Source organism: Apis cerana, linkage group LG5, assembly GCF_029169275.1.
Source record: "Apis cerana isolate GH-2021 linkage group LG5, AcerK_1.0, whole genome shotgun sequence".
Classification (NCBI taxonomy): domain Eukaryota; kingdom Metazoa; phylum Arthropoda; class Insecta; order Hymenoptera; family Apidae; genus Apis; species Apis cerana.
The window spans coordinates 8,502,880-8,519,225 of record NC_083856.1 but is presented as its reverse complement, the minus strand read 5'-3'; the positions used below and the strand labels follow the sequence as shown (position 1 = coordinate 8,519,225).

The following is a 16,346-nucleotide window of genomic DNA, read 5'->3' as shown; positions in this document are numbered from 1 at the left end:
TATTCGGGAACAAAACGCGGCACGAAAGAGGACGAAATATGTTCTCTAAGTGCATGCGAACTCTTCCCCCCGTTGAAATATTTTTCGTCCCCTTTAAATATACCTCGATGGCACGAGGAAGCATAAATCACGGATTCGTCGCTCTATAAAAAGATGAGCCGGGAATCTCGAGCTGAAACTTGGCCGAATATAGCATCGCCGTTCTGCACCATTCAACGTTCGAAAATGGCAAAGGTTCGTTTGGTTGGCGAACGTTCGGAAAGCGATCGAAGGGGCGACTTCACCGAAATAGATCCGGAAACCGGATTCCTCCTCCGCGTCTCGTTTTCGAAAGACAGACGGAATCGATGTATGCGCCGGTGTTTGTATCGAGAGAGTGAAAATTCACGTTTCAACGAGAGAAGAGAAAGGAACGCGATGAAAAGATCGGCGAGCTTTGGATAATCGAACTTGGGATCCGAGAAAGCGACGTAATTCGAAGTTTTTTAATTAGAAGATTGAAATTTTAGTTCGGAAATTTCGTTAGCTCGAATAATTGGACGAGCGTCGACCATTTTTGATTAAGATAATTAAATTAGATTCCACGCTCTTCTCTTTTATACGCTTCTCTTGTAAATTTTATCCTTGTATCTTATCAAAACTGGCCAACTTACAATATATTTTTGCAAATCGACTTTTACCATATTTCCAATTTCGAGTACGAAAGCGATCTAATTTATCGCAGAGCATCGATCAAGATTCGAAATTTCTTCTCCTCCTCTCTTTATTCGACTATCAAATTTAACGCTACAAAAGCGAACGCAAGAAATGTTGAAGTTTGATTCGAGATTTAACGTCCTTTATTTCACCTATTTCAAACCGATTTACAGATCGACTTTAATTCGACGAGCGAGTATTTCAGGATCGAGGAATAGAATGGTGAGAGGGGGCGGGAAGGAAGGAAGAAGAAAGCGACATGCGAACGTTGTTCGACTTCCTCCGTTCCCACTCGTCGAGGTCGTTCGTCCAACGATCGCAGCCCGTATGTGGAGCATTGTGTCGAGTCACAGGACAACGTGCATGACACACTTCCGTGTGCACGTATATCGATTAACATGAAATATTTATAGTAACCGGCTAACCGAGCACAACCCAATCCGCCCTTCCGTCAGCCTTTCGCTGACCTCCCGCCGGATCGTCCTCGACATCCACCCGTTTCTTCTTCTCCTCTCCCATCTCCACCTATCGTCACTTTATCCCTCATTATTTTCAATCCCTTTTGCAATATTCGATCGTTGTACAATCGTTACCGCGTCCTCGACCGCCTCTCTTCAAAAATTTTCTCCCCCTCGATCTTCCATTCGATCTCTCGTTATCTTCCCCTCAAATCAGCCAGTCTCCCCATCAAGTTTCTCGCTGGTAGAACGATTTTCGTGGTAGATAAGAGAGGAGCAGCTTTTATTCTTGGTTAGACAAGTTGCAACGAGCTGACAATAAAGACAATAGGTAGATAATGAACTTTTCTCTCGTCGTTTTCTTCATTAATCCGAATATTCGAGAAGTGAAACTACTAATTTTAGTTTTCAATAATAAACTCGTGGCCGGATATAGATTGAAAATCGATGTTGTAGTCTGCGCTGTATACGTTCTTGCGCTATGCTCTCCTCTCTGTTTCTCTTTCTCATTCTCTCTCACTTTGCGGCCGTAAAAGGAATTAGAATTTAATGCGATCAAGGGCCACAGCCACCCTGACACGCTGCCGACCAATTTGCAGAGAGAAAGAAACACCCCGAGTCGCTTTACTGCCCATTCGAAGATCGAATAGAAACTCGGTTTTTACCGCTCGATTCTATCTTCCGTAAATTATTTATACCGTTTCCCAAAGTAAACCCATGCTAGGCCTGTCGATGATTTATAGAACGGTGCTTCTTTCATCGATCGTTGCCGTACGTGCTTCCATTGTTTAACGTCACAATTCCCCCCTTTCGCTTTGCCTTTTTGCGCCGGAATGGTGGGGTTCTTGCGGCGCTCGAAAGGAGAACACTTTCCAACGAAATTTCGCATCACGAATGAACGAACAGCGAAAGGATCCGGTTTGTACCGGCGTCGAAGTTCGATCGATTCGCTTCGATAACTCAAATCCCGATTGCATTCCTCGGCAAACGAGCGGCGTTATTTCTTTATCTAACGACAGCAGTTGACAAGAAGGGAAAACTGGTGAAACTGAGGCGTTCAAACTAATTCCAGACGATTCCAAGTTAATTATATGGAATCCAGTACAGAAAGAAGGGAAGTGAAAAGGGGAGCGGTTCGAATCGTTATATACGGAAACTCGTTACACGCGTTTCGAGGCGAAACTCGAAAGTAGCAGCGGAAGTCTGCACTCCCTTCCTTCGTTTCCACTTTTCGTTCGCCTACCCTTTCCTGCCTTTGTCCTCACATGCTTTCCCGCGGTTAAATGGAAACTCGAAATTTCGGCCTAGTGCAGCCTCTCTTTGCAGCAAGAGGAGAAACCAGTAGCGGGAGGAGGCCAGCTTTTGTCGACACATGTGCGTTTTTCACTTTCTCCTCCCTTCAATTCATCCTTCCCTTCTATAGATACTTGCTACGATTCTGCTCGCTTTTTTTTTTTTTTACTTTTCTCCTCTGCGATTATTTTTAACCACGCGAATCGAAAAAGATTCGGCCTGGACTGGGTTTCTCTGTTTTTCGTGGAGGAGGGGAAAAATGAAAGTTTCCACGGGATCGAATGGTCGTTAAGACGTTGCTCGAAAAACTGTTAAACGCGGGAGTGAATATTCAATCCCGAAGAGTCTCTTTTTCTGACTTTTTCTCCCTCTTCTCGAATGAAGATTTCGGCGGAAGAAGAAGTTTTCGAAACGAAGACGACAGTTTCCAGACCATTACGACTTTTTCTTTCTCCTTTTTTTTTTTTTTACAAGAAAGATTTTAGAACCGGATTAAAAGGAAACGATTTAAACGATTTGAAATTTCTTGTTGGATTTGCAATTCTGGTTTGGTATCTCTTCTCTCGACGTGCATAATACGGAATTTTTTTTACGAGCAATACGGTGTTACATCGTTGGGAAAAGTCGATGCGTATTTCAGGTTAAATGCGAGCATAATAGCCGGACGAGGTAATGCATTTCCGTGGAAAAGAAAAGTAGATATTAAACGCCGGTTGAACGCAAATTTGCCGAGATCGACTCGATAATCTTGCGTCTCTTTATTACGAATTTCTTTGATAGTTAATAGCCGATTAAAGATCAATTATCTCTCATCGCGTTCGAGGCAAAAATTGATTCGCGATGGAAATTTCGATTTCCACCGTTTAGAGAGATGATAATTGTGGCGATTGTAGTATCTTGTTCCAGTCGATAGAATCTTCTCTGGTCCGACGTCGGAGGCCATCTCGATACGAAGATTAATTCGAACGAGGGCGAAGAAGATTACGTCGATTTCGAAAACTCTTCGCTCTCGTTATACGCAATTTCAAATAATGCAATGGTTTTGCAATGGTGCTTCGATTCGAAACAACGAGCGTGGAGAAAGGAAAAGTAAAAAAACGCAGAATCTTCCGTTTTATTGTCTCTGAAATAGCCGAGGCAAAAATTCCGTTATCGATCATCCCTTTCTTGTCGATCTATCTTTTCGTTAACAAAGCGAAAATTCCATGGTGTATCATCATCATTGGCAATTCCTATCGATCATCTTTTCTCATCAACAAAGCAAAAATGCATCCATCATCGACTATCCGTATCCTCCGTCTTCCTTTCATCCCCCGCATCAATCGTGTATCTTTTCATCGACCAAAAAACAAAAATTCCACACCGAAAAACGATTCCCCGTATCCCCAATAAAATATCGATCCATCTTTTTTTCCTTTTTTTTATTATCATTATCAACGAATCGATACATCGAATCCCCAATGGTGAATACCAATCGAGGGTGAATTACTCTTGCTTGCGAGTCGTGATCGAAACGGATCGCCCGATTTCAAGGGAATTGATATCGGTTACGTGCCATTAATAACGCGTCCACGCGTCGACAAACAGAGGCGGAATTGGAGATATCTGGCCTGGCGTCGGCCAATTCCTTGACCGGGACTACACACATGTCGACCACAATTTGCGAACAACATCCCGGCAAGGATATTCCCCCCGTGACGCATGAGTTTGGACGGTCCCCGTCTTTGGACTGGTTTCGAGGTCGTGTTCCATCCTACTTGACATGGTCAATTTCCTCCACTCGAGTATTTCGTGGAATTAATGTTTCTATTTATTGGCCTCTCGAATCTCCGAAGGTTGTTGAGTATTTGATACGGTAAAAAGTGGAATTCAAAGTTTGAGGTTTTTATTATTATTATTATTGTCGAAAGAGTTTCTTATTTGCTTCTTATACACATGTATATGTATATTTATAAGAAATCTTTACATAAATGTTGGAGAATCATGGTATATTATATTTTTATGATATCATTACCGACATCTTTACCGATATTCATCGCAAATTTCGTTGATTGTATCGTTTCTCTAAATATTTCCTTTTTGAATACTTCATTGACGTTCGATTTGAGTCGAAAGAGAAGAACGGTCAACGTATCTCGCTAAAAATTGAAAGCTTTTATACATGGCCGATGGGTCCAGCTTTCAAATCGTTTCGAAACGAATCTCGAATTATTCGACCAGCACAAACGTATCCAAACCGATTCGCGACTTTTTCCCGATTTATAAAATTCTACGAACGGGCGATCGAAATTAATGGAAAGTAAAGGGTGAACTGCAGAAATTGAATTATCCAAACGTTGGTACGATATGTTGCAATAGTAAAATTTATCGCCAAAGTTACGATGGTTTAATCGGTTTAAATGGAAATGGAGCTTTTTACGAAAATTTATCGTCGGTGAAATTAATCGTCGCCACGTTTCCCAAGGATCGGCTTCGATCTATCTTCTTCCTGTCGAAATATCAGCTGGAATCGTTACTCGACCAAACTGTTGCCGGTCGAGTCACGCGAAAAAATAAAACAGCGTGAATCGAGGAAATGAAAATCGATGGTGTTCGCGACGCCAGATAAAACACAACTCTATCGAGGAAAGGGAGGATGGAATCTCTGGGTGGAGAGGGCAATTTTCCTTATCGTGGTGGAGAAGAAATTTATCGATCGAAACTGCTCGAGATTCGTCTGAAAACGAAACGATGTTTTCGAAAATCATTTCGAACGAGAGGGTACCAATTGAAGGAATTCTGTCTGACTAGGCCGTTCGAGGGAGGCGATCTGGTTGGCTCCTGATCGTCGCCTAAGAATAATTCTCTTCCCGATCAAACACGTTTGGCTTTCTTCCGAATTTGGAAAGTGGATGCCAGACAGTTTTGCGCATTGGCCAAAGTAGAAGAGTAATCGCGCTGCCAAATTTTCTACAAGGTGATTCGTAAATGGATCTCTGTACTTTAGGGGATGAATTTTTAACGACCTTGACCTTTTCCATATTCCCACGAAGTAGGTTCGATTATTGCGCGAATTTTCATTTTACAGATCGAAATTTGATGCAAAATCGTTTAGACGAAATAATTTGATCAAATGTTAGGAAAAGATCGAAAGATTAATGTGTTCGCGAAGGAATATTATCAGTTTCTTTCTTGTTTCGAAAATAATAAGAAAGAAATTGTATCCCGATTTTCACCAGCTTCGAAACTGCAGCGTGGCGACGTTCTATTTATGGAAATGGATAGACTTGGTAAATAGTTAGAATTGCATAAGAAGAGAAGGGGAAAGGGGAGAGTCTCGATATTTTTTATTATCTCATTGCTCGAGATTCTCGATAACGCGAACTTATAAAGTCTGAATTTACCCAGAAATTCTAGTCGAGTCGCTGTTGCGGTTATAAACAAAACTTCCACGAAATAGTAACTAGGCGACTCGAATTCCATTTAAGACCTACTTGCGATTTGCATTCTGGATTAACAACGAAATTTTATATAGAAGGCAATATTGCAGGGAAAACTTCAATTTCTCTCCGTTCCAACTATACTTTTCAACGTACAAACAAACAATGATTTCGTGAAAAATCTTCTCCCAAAGAATCCTCCTTTATTTGCTGTTAAAATTTCTCATTTTTCTTTCCACTTTTCTTTCTTTCGAACAACGAAATTATGATAATTTAATGTATCAAATTTAGAAGAAATAACTTTTTAATATACAATAATTTTTATTTATACATATATACCTGTAACATGCTTGAATAATAAATTCAAACTGAAATAACTTGTTCGATGGACGAGCAAGAAAATGATATGCGTATACAATAATACAAACTTCTAAAAATATTCTGCTTTAAAACGTGTGTTTGTTCGTACGGAACGGACGCAAGTATGTCGATAAACCCATACGTCGAGCATAATACGTAAAGTGTGATAAATCTTATGCTCACAATGGCGCGCATCGACCGACCAAGGAACAAACGAACATCGATTTATTTACGTTCGAAAAGCAAAAAGCGAAAACACTGTGTTGTCCATTGTACACGTTGAAATAGATCGCCGATACGATAAAGCTAATTTCGCTTTGAGATTGAGAGATTATCGAATTAGCGGTCAAAGTGTATTGCCGCGTATCTTGGTTGAATCTACCGATGTGAAATACGAAACCAACTTTCCCGCTTAATCAATACGTCTCTCCTCCAGATAAAGGGGGAAACGAACCGCTTGCGGCCTCGTTTAAATTTTCGCGGCTGAGACAAGAACAATGGCGGATTAAGCGAACCGTGTCTTACTCTAAAACGAAGCAAAAGGAAAACACTATTCTCCTTTGATTGTGCATACGGTATCGCAATTCGAAACGGATTATTCGATAGAGACTACAAGAGTTGTGAAACGTTGATACACGCCGTAAGATTATCTCTAAAAGGATTTTGTAACGAAAGAATAATGAATTTTTGATATACGTTCATGAATGAAATTTTGAAAACGTAGAATAAAAAATGGAATAGGAAATTTCTATATATATACGTGCACACTCGTGTCGAATCTAAATGCGCGAAAAATGTGCGGTTGATCGATCTCTGCGATGTTTAGATTTCACGATGCGTATGCAAAATCGTAGAATTGAATCGATTATGGAGGAACCTTCGACGTGATTCTAGCTTAACGGAACCGAGCTTGATCCATTAAGCAGGTTGGATTAATCAAGTTTGTAACTCTTCTTTGTTCTTACGTAAATTCAGAATAAGGCACTAAGGCTTCGCCAATATTCCGGGAACAAAGATACGTACGAGACGATCAGCCGATTTCGAACTGATACAGGTTTCCATCGTGATGGAAGAATTTCTTTCTAACACTTTTCCGTTATTCATTCGCTTATTCAAAATAAAAGACTCGAAAGATGCTTATTATAGTAAGTGTATTTAATGTATTTAAATTTATAATTCGATTATAAATAATTAACCAACGATCGAAATGTTTCTCTATGTTTGGAGCAGAATCTTATTCGACGTGCACAAACGGAGAAAGGATAAATATTTATATAGAAGTAGCTCTCTGTTAAGAAACATTTTAAATTCAAACGATCGATCGGCATACGTAAAATGTTATTCCAAAGAGTCTGGAGAAGAGACGCATCTTGTGTAAAAATCTTCAAGATTAAAGTGTTTTGCACAAAAACATCGAGGACAATCCCCGGGGGAAAAAATTTGGCCAAAGGAATCCTCGACCCGACACGATTCATTCAACGATTGATTCCTGGCAACAGGGATCGAGATGAAAAAAAGTCTCGTGTTTCCAAAACGAGAGCCAAAGGAGATTGATAAGAAATTTGGAAGAAACGGTGGCGCCAACTACGGGACAAAGAGGTTGATTTTTAAACTCTTGTCAAACTTTCTCGTCTGGATTCCGCTCTTCCGTCCTTTTTTTCGTCCCCCGTCGGATGAGACATTTCTCTCTCTGGTCGAAATAAAAAATGATAAGTGAGAACGAGGAGAAAATAGTCGCGTGACGAGCGAGTCCAAGTGTTTCTATTCTCGGAGAGACGTTTTTCGGTCGAGAACAATTTCATAAATGTATCTGGTATATTCGTTTCGCTTTCGAGATAAAAAAAGGAAAAGAAAGAAAAAAAAAAAGAAGACGAAGTCGTATCGAAAAACACACAATGGGATGATCCCTTCTTTCGCGTTGAGATCTCCATTCGAGCACGTATGCTGGACGGAGAAAGATTTACAAGCTCGAATGAGTGCTTCGTTCGCGCGAAAAAAAATGAGCAGGAGAAGCGATGAATTATTACGCGGAACGTCCATGTGTCATTCTTTGAGCACGCCGCGTCTTTTTTTCATAGACTCTCTCCGTCCCTGTAAATCTTCATTTCCGCCGACCTTTTTCTCCCTCTTTCATCCAAAACGGGGAGGAAAGCACACCCTTCGAGTTTAGGGAAGCGGATTCTCTTTCTTTAAAGAGAGAAAACCTTCAACCAAAAATTCTAAACGACCTACTGAAAGATGGAAAATTATTTATCGAAATAACGAAAGCGTCGCAGTGGTGTCGTTTCTTTTATCTTTATATGTACAAATATCGTTTTATCCTTTCGTTCAAACGTTACTTGCTCGAACATCGAACATTTTCTTTAATCTCCTCAACATTTAACAGAGGAATAAAAATTTCAACAACTCAGAGATTTACGAGCTTTCCAAGTAAAGCAGCGAAAATTCTTAGGAAATATGGCGAAAGATGCGCGTAAACGTAATGTCGCTATCTGGTCGTTGAAAGTCGAGTCGTAGTCCATGGATAAATTTTCGAAGCTGGTTCTCAAAATTTCGGATGAAATTATTATCTGAGCGCAATTGTTGCACGAGCGAAACAATTCGACTTTTTTCCACAATGTTTCGTCAGGATGGACACGCGGCAGGGGTTGTTTTTCATCCCCTACGTCAGCGCATCGTGACGTATGCACGTCCAGCTCTTTTAATCGCGTATGACCTACATATTCCCCCCGATTCTTCTGTCTTCTGTTTACTCGCACGTACTCGCCGCGAAATATGTATTGGAATCTCGATAATTCGTCTCGTTTAACTCGCGAATTTTCGACGATAACGCGAATCGAAAGGAATTGATTCGGGACGTATTTTAATAACACGCCCGGGGAATTGATTTTAATTTCGTAGCGTAGAATACTTAAAATATTTTTAATCCCCCCAACGGACAATCCTTTATTTCTGGGGCGAAATTTCATCTCGAAAGTATTTTAATATTCTGCTTTTAAATATTCGATCGGATTTGGAAACGATCGCCTAATGGAAATAGAGACTTAGATCTCGAGAGAATTTTAATTTTTTTTATACCTTCCAAATATCAAACTCGCATAACGAACTCATCGTTACGCTCGATGAGTAACCATCCCAAAATACTTTCTTAAGAATCGAGAATAATCGTGGACTAGATTTTATACCAATCCAAACAGATTCTTTTCTCTCCGATAATATCGATAAATTTAAACACGTTCAACTTTTCAACCCTCTCTCGAAACTCGTTCGATTAACTTCCCCCCTCTCGTGGTGGAAGCCATAAAAAAAAATAGAATAGTTGAGACAACAGATTACGTAAGAAGAGATCCAAGAAGAGATACGATTGGATAGGAGGGGGTTGAAAAGGCGGGGAAGCGAGGAAATTTCTAAACATCCCCCGTGAGTATAAATAAGGGGCGCGAGAGGAACCGATCAAGGTAAGGCCGCGAATGGATTGAACGAAAAGTATTGATTGAAACTTAATCGAACGATGGAGAATGGCGGAGGATGCGTCCGTGAAGAGTTTTCGCGATGATGATGCGAATTGATTTCAAAGCAGGAGGGGGGAAAGGGGCGACGCGATCAGAAACTTTCGTTTCGAATACGCTCCTGAGCGTTTGGTTAATTGAAAGTTTAAATGACGGAGGGAAAATTTGCCCACGCTTCTGAATCAATTATCCCTTCCTCGAGTGCTCGGGTTGAAACTTGGTGGAAAAGCTTCCCTTCTCTTTTTCCTTTTTTCTTTTTTCTTCAATTAATTGGCAAGAAATTAATTTCGACATTCAAATTTTGGTTTTATCGATCGAGCCTCGATTAAACGAACGAACGAAACGTGGTAAAATAATTTTCGTAATATTTTTACGTAAAACTGAAATGATCGCGATTCTTCTGCAACTTATTAACTTGTAAAAATGTTTGCGATATAATATCACTAGTTTATCTTAAATTTCATCCACAATTCTAAAACTCTTCCGTTCCATTTACCAACTAAATAATTTACTCCTAATCTTTTCTTTTCTTCTTAATTGTAAGTTAACGTAAACAAGCTCGTGAAAGCTCGTTAACAAAAACAAGTATCATCATTATTATTATTATTATCTTAAACGTGGATGGATATATGTATAACACACATATATATATATATATATTCACGTAACTATTTTCCTTCGTTCGGAAAAGAGGTTCGCAAACAGAGTTCTCGAATAACTTTCCAAGAGTGTCTTAATGGAAAAAAAAAAAAGAAAAAAGAAAAAGAAGAAAAACGGAGGAAAGAACGGAGAATGGGTTCACTCACTGTGAAGATGATCGTCAACCTTCGCCTGGAGCATGTTGAAGCTCGAGCTAGGTTGATACGGCTGCTGATCGCGAATACCGCCGCACGCGAACTGATAAAAGTCCTTGCAAGGATCCATCCCCTTCCTCATGAACGCCACCATCCGCTTCGAGGCTTCCTCGCAGGCTTTCGAGTCGCACAAACCCTCCTGGCCATCCCTCTCCCTGATACAGGCCTCGTCCTGCAATCAAAATCGTCCCATATTTTCTCTTCCTCTTCTTCTTCGACTTTTTCATTCTTTTTTACTTTTTTTTTTTTTTTTCATATTGTTAGCCTCCAACTTAATCCAGGAGGATTAGAAGGAACGATTCTCGAGTCTTATATAGGTCGTTGATCGATACAAAAGAAATTAGACGAGGGATATATATATATATATATTATATTGCACAAAGGGGGAGATAATCGCGCGAAGGTGAAGGCGAGGCGGGTGCAATAATGAGGATGAAAGAAATGGGGAATAAAGTTTGAGAAATAACGTTGAGAATCATTTTGCTAATGCAAGAGGTCAAGGATACGTTTCTTACGTGCGGTGCACGGTTCAAATGTTCCCTCGTAAAATTTTTATCGCGTAGGAACACCGCTGTTCCCTCTTTTCTAATTTAATTTATTTGGCGCGATACGATACGTAAGTGGGAGGGAAGTGTAATTGAAACGGACACGCCGCTTTATTTGTCCATTTTCCACGACCTCCTGGTCTAATATCGCGTGTAATATTTCACGCGTGTATACAGATCACGCCGTGCCGATTGAGGAGAGCGAGTAAAATTTTCTCCCATTTATTCTTATCTTCGAAGAAAGAAAGAGCGGAGAAATTTAAGAAGAAGAAAAAAACGTACGACGAATTCTATTGGGGGATCTATCGGATAGATATAATTTAAAGCGATGCAACTTCGGGTCTTCTTTTATTTCTGCGATTGGATGGAAAAAAGAAAAAAGGAAAAACTCGTTCGATTCGTCTTCAGATATAAAGATCACATGCCTTTCTTCCTTAATGCGTCGGGGGAGCACTCGCGAAGCGAAATGATACGTCTTTCTTGAAAAAGACGAATGGTTTGACGCGAACCCGGCGAAGATAAATAAAGGAAAAAGGAGGAGGAGGAAGCGAAGAATCGAATCATATCCTGTGAAACCTGTCCAAAGAGTTAACCTAAAAATTTGAGGGGCCTAACGAAAGGGGGGGCTGCGCAACTATACGTCTACGATTCTCATTGTCATCAATTGCCTCTCATCCTGGACGCCCCTGGATGCGCCTCTTTTCTTGACAAAGACGGATGATGATCCTTTCACCAACGATCATGCCTCACCCCCCTTCAAGTCGGATGCGGTTGCGTGAAATTAACCAATTCGATCCAGTTCTCAGAGAATTTTTCACTCGTCTCGGGATGAAAAAGTAGAAGAATCAAAATCTAAATCGAATATCGAGACGACGCACGAATCCTTATCATTTCACAAGAAAATCTATGCGTACAAATCGTCCAATTCTCGTCATAGAATCTGCGTTATATATTAGCTATCTGTACTTCATTCGATTTCCCCTCTCTCCCCCAAACCAGCTATATTTCTCCATATTCGTACACACACATATATATATTCCTTTACACGAAAATATTCTCTGATGAAAATTCTTCAAGACTGAGTAAGCATCCGCCTAAATGACCCAGCTTTCGCGATTCAAAGATTTCAAGCTTTCCGAAATTCTTCGCCAAGTCGCCCGTGAATTTCGAATTCTTTAACCCCCCGAAAAAGGAAAGGAGGTCTCGAAGAGGAGGTTGCTACGCCCCGGCGCAGCAAAGGAAACAGCTTCTTTGGCGGTTTTCGATACGAAAACGAATTCGGCTTAAATGGAATAAAATTAGGAAAAGCCCGAAAAACTTTTCAATTTCGTATTCCACGGCCTGCTCGTGATCCATCGTACTTGGACGGCGCGCAAGGATCTCTGTTCCGCCATAAGGTGGATAATAATTTATCTTCGTCTCGATTCGGAACGTATGGGCTTAAAGGGGGGAAGATCGCAAGTATGCGAGGAGAATTTCTCGGGATTGAAGTTCGGTTACGCGTAAGGAAGCGTGGCAAATGGCGTGGAGAATGCGAGTGAGAAAGTTTGGCACGTCTTTGACGGTGCGCGTCAATACGAATTTCTAATACTTCTATTTCCACGACAGAAGAATATTCTTATTTCTTCGTGAAAGTTTTGAACGAGTTGTTACCGTGAATATTGAACAAAAGCAATTATAATTCTTATTGCTCGACTAATTTTTCTAATTTTCCTTTTTGATTAACTGAATCTATCTATATAAGAATAAAATAGAATTATCTCTTTTCTTCGCGTTTTCTCACACAGCGGATCTCTCCATGTTGCAATTCGCACACCCAATTAACTTTCAAAACAGCACATCGATCCGCGTATAAATAACGGGCTATTTACACGCAGAAATCGAGAAATACATCTTCTTCTACTGGAAACGCATCTCTTCGTGCCGATTTCCATTTTCACAATGAAAATGTTAGACGAAACGAAGAAAGAAAGTTGGAAGGAAGATGGGGGGGAGCCCTTAGATAGAGGGATTGAGGGGTCAAAAGTGTCCGAGGTTGAAAGATAAAGGTCAGGATGAAGGGTGAAACCCTGACCTCGCGTAGGGTTGACATTTTGCCTCGAAACCTTACCGCATAGTATGGCTTCGCGCGTACAACCCTCTCTCTAACGACCCGTGGTCGAACTTGGCGAATCCTCCACGGGAATAGCATTCGAATCCATCGTTTGTCGTCGACGCTGAATATCCAATGTCGAATAAATCGAATGTATTCGATCTTTTCGCCGCATCCCGCCTAATCCTCGTACCCGTCTCGATCGTTTGACGAACGTTTCGAAAAAGGACGGCCGGGGGGAAAACTCCGTGAATATTTCACGCATTGCATACATGCATATCTTGCTGCGAAAATGGCGTCAGGATCTACTCTTCTTCAAATAATCGCAATCTTTGTAAAATAAATATTTCATGTTTTATGTGCGTACATATTACAATTGTTCAACAATTTATAAGTTTTAGCAATTTTAATAATTTCTCGAATAACATGCGTTTTACGAATATATATATATATTCATCGTGACTAAAGACGTTATAAGTATAAATATATATATTGCGATTCGATTGCCATAATTCTTCCATATTACTTTATTCAATGTCAGAATAACGTAATATGATAATTACATTGCGGATTTTCGTGCAAATATATATATATATACTATATATGTTTCACGTTATATTCCGCATAATTATATAAATTACAATACGTCATTACGCATATCTTTCGTTTAATACACGTATTTAATATTTATAAAGTTAATATCCCTACACGTTCTTTTTTAGAGATTAAAAATATTCCAACTCTCTTTCCTGCTAAAAACTTTTCTCCTTTTTTCTCTCTCTCTCCCTCCCCCCTCGCCCCATTATGGTGGCAAACGAACGATATATTCGACACGGAGAACTTAAGGCAATTAAGAGACACGGCTTAAGATGGAGGAAACGCGAGCGGTATATTACATCGATATAACCAATCCCTTAACTACATCCGGAATATTCGAGCGGCAATCTGCTTCGAATCCCACTAACTACCCCTTGCAGCTGTAATTACTGCAAACTTATTAACAGGCTGAAGCCGAGGGAAGACGCGGCCGAAAAGAACCGGTTAATTGATCACGGATTATCCCCACGCTTTTCTTCCCTGTTAATAATCCCTCGAAATGGATGTTCAACGATTCCGAAGAAGGATCGAACGAAAATTCGTACGTGATTCGATGTACGTTCGATATTTCAAAATTGGCCGATTCCGGTCGATGGGTTGGATAAGTCTCGAATATCGACTTAGGTTTCACACCCAAGAGGATAAAAATTTGATTTCGAGCGAAAATAAAATTGTTAACCAGTTTTGCAAGTTTCCAATTTTGAAATGGGGAAAACTCGAGGAATTCGAGAAGATAAATTTCGAAATAATAATAATAAGAGCAATCCTTTTTTGCGCAATTTCGAGGAGCTGTTTTAAAAATTTGAATCGATATCCGGTTAAGGAAAATTGGTTGGCCCGCTTTCGTTGAACGCAGCATCGAATGAATGCGCGTAAAATAAAATTCTCTAAAAACCTTCCTCGCGGATATCACCGCATTAACTTGAAATTTAATTTAATCGTGTATTTGGCGAATGCGAGGTTGATTACAAAGCAACCAGAGGAGTCTCTGTGATAATTAAACCGCAATTGATAAACGTTATTATCCTTGAAATTTTGGATAGGACGTTAATGATAATTATACACCGTCGTCGAGGCGTCGAAATTCAAACTCGAATTTCGATTCCTGTTTCCACGGTCTATCATTATCCACGTCGTTCCTCCCCTGCTTTTCATCCCCCTCGCCCACAATTTATCCGAATAGAGTAGAGGGAAAAATAATTCGGCCAATTTTAAGACCTTGCAACCTTTCTTTTTTCCTCCCCTCCGCCAATAATACCTCGCCACTGGAATTAATAAATTTCCTTCGAAGAGGCCGCCCGCTCGATGCGATCTATTTTTATGTTTCACAGTTTATTCTCGCCACTCCGCGAGACAATCGATCGATCCCACCGTTAACGATTATACTCACCGGCCTTTAACCCCCTTTTCTCGAATTCGCAAACACGTTTCGCTTTGATCGACCGTCGAATCGCCTGCGAATATTTTTTTTTTTTTTTTTTATTTGCCGACCACGAGCACGCAACGTAAATAATAAAGTAAGATTAATGTTGACTGTGAAAACTGTGAGAAATTTTCAATAGCTCGGTTCTAATTACGGTACTCTCCGTACTTGTATGAACGAATTATTTCTCGTTAAATGAGATTGTATCGAAATTTTTTCGTTCCTTTATTTTTTATTTTTTTTTTTTAAATTCAGAAACTCGGATAAATTCGAAATGAATTCGAAACGGGATTTTATACAGAATCTGAGGACTGAGGTGTATATCGAATTACGAATTATCGTCGTATTCAAGGATCTTTAACTGAATTATAGACTTGCTTAATGTTAATTGGGAAACCTTATAGGGATAACTGCGAACTGATACCAATTATACGGCTATTATTTGTGCGAGAATAACATCGGATGCAACGCGTTTAGCCTCGTTGAAGGTTTCCAGCGATCGCGTGAAATCCAATTGAGATTTACATCGCGTTCTCCCCTATCGATGGCAAAAGTTTCCCCTATGTTTCGCATTCCGATACACGCATCAACGTGGAAATCGAAAGAATCGGAGGAAATTTCCTTACGAGGATTCAGTCAAGAGAGTAACATCTTAAGGTAGCAAAATGATAAAATAAAATCTCGAGAGAGAATTTTTCCTAATATCGATGATATTGGCCAATATTGTTCTCAAAGTAAAAATAATCCTCGAGAACTCTCGATTCTCGAACGTCATCGCTATACTCGCACTCTTGGCTTGTGTTAATATTACTTTATTCGTTAATGCTCAAAGTAAAATGTTAAACTTGCTGTCGAGAAATAACTGTGAAAGCTTTATTTTATTTCTCGATAACGGGGAAGGGGGAATTTTATTCTTGAAACAAGTATCTTATTTAATCTCGAGAATCCTCTCTTTAAAGTGTACATATTTCCTAATAACATTTCACAAAATCCCCTGAATTCACCTCTCAATAACTGGGAGAGAAGATTTTACTCCCAACAGAGTTGCTTACCCTTACGCTTCACGAAAAAAATAAGAAATCCGGAGAAGTTAAATCGTC

General features: G+C 40.0%; 1 protein-coding gene and 1 long non-coding RNA gene across 5 annotated transcripts in view; one reads left to right on the top strand and one right to left on the bottom strand.

Moving 5' to 3' along the window:
- LOC133666093 (uncharacterized) overlaps positions 1–16,346 on the top strand; it is a 62,702-nt gene that overhangs the window by 41,242 nt on the left and 5,114 nt on the right. The window lies entirely within an intron of this gene.
- LOC107994434 (kell blood group glycoprotein homolog) overlaps positions 1–16,346 on the bottom strand; it is a 64,289-nt gene that overhangs the window by 45,840 nt on the left and 2,103 nt on the right. For all 4 annotated transcript variants that reach the window (XM_062074868.1, XM_062074869.1, XM_062074870.1 and 1 more), the window contains exon 3: positions 10,542–10,761. In XM_062074868.1, the coding sequence (XP_061930852.1) occupies positions 10,542–10,761 (220 nt within the window). The remainder of the gene's footprint in view (positions 1–10,541; positions 10,762–16,346) is intronic.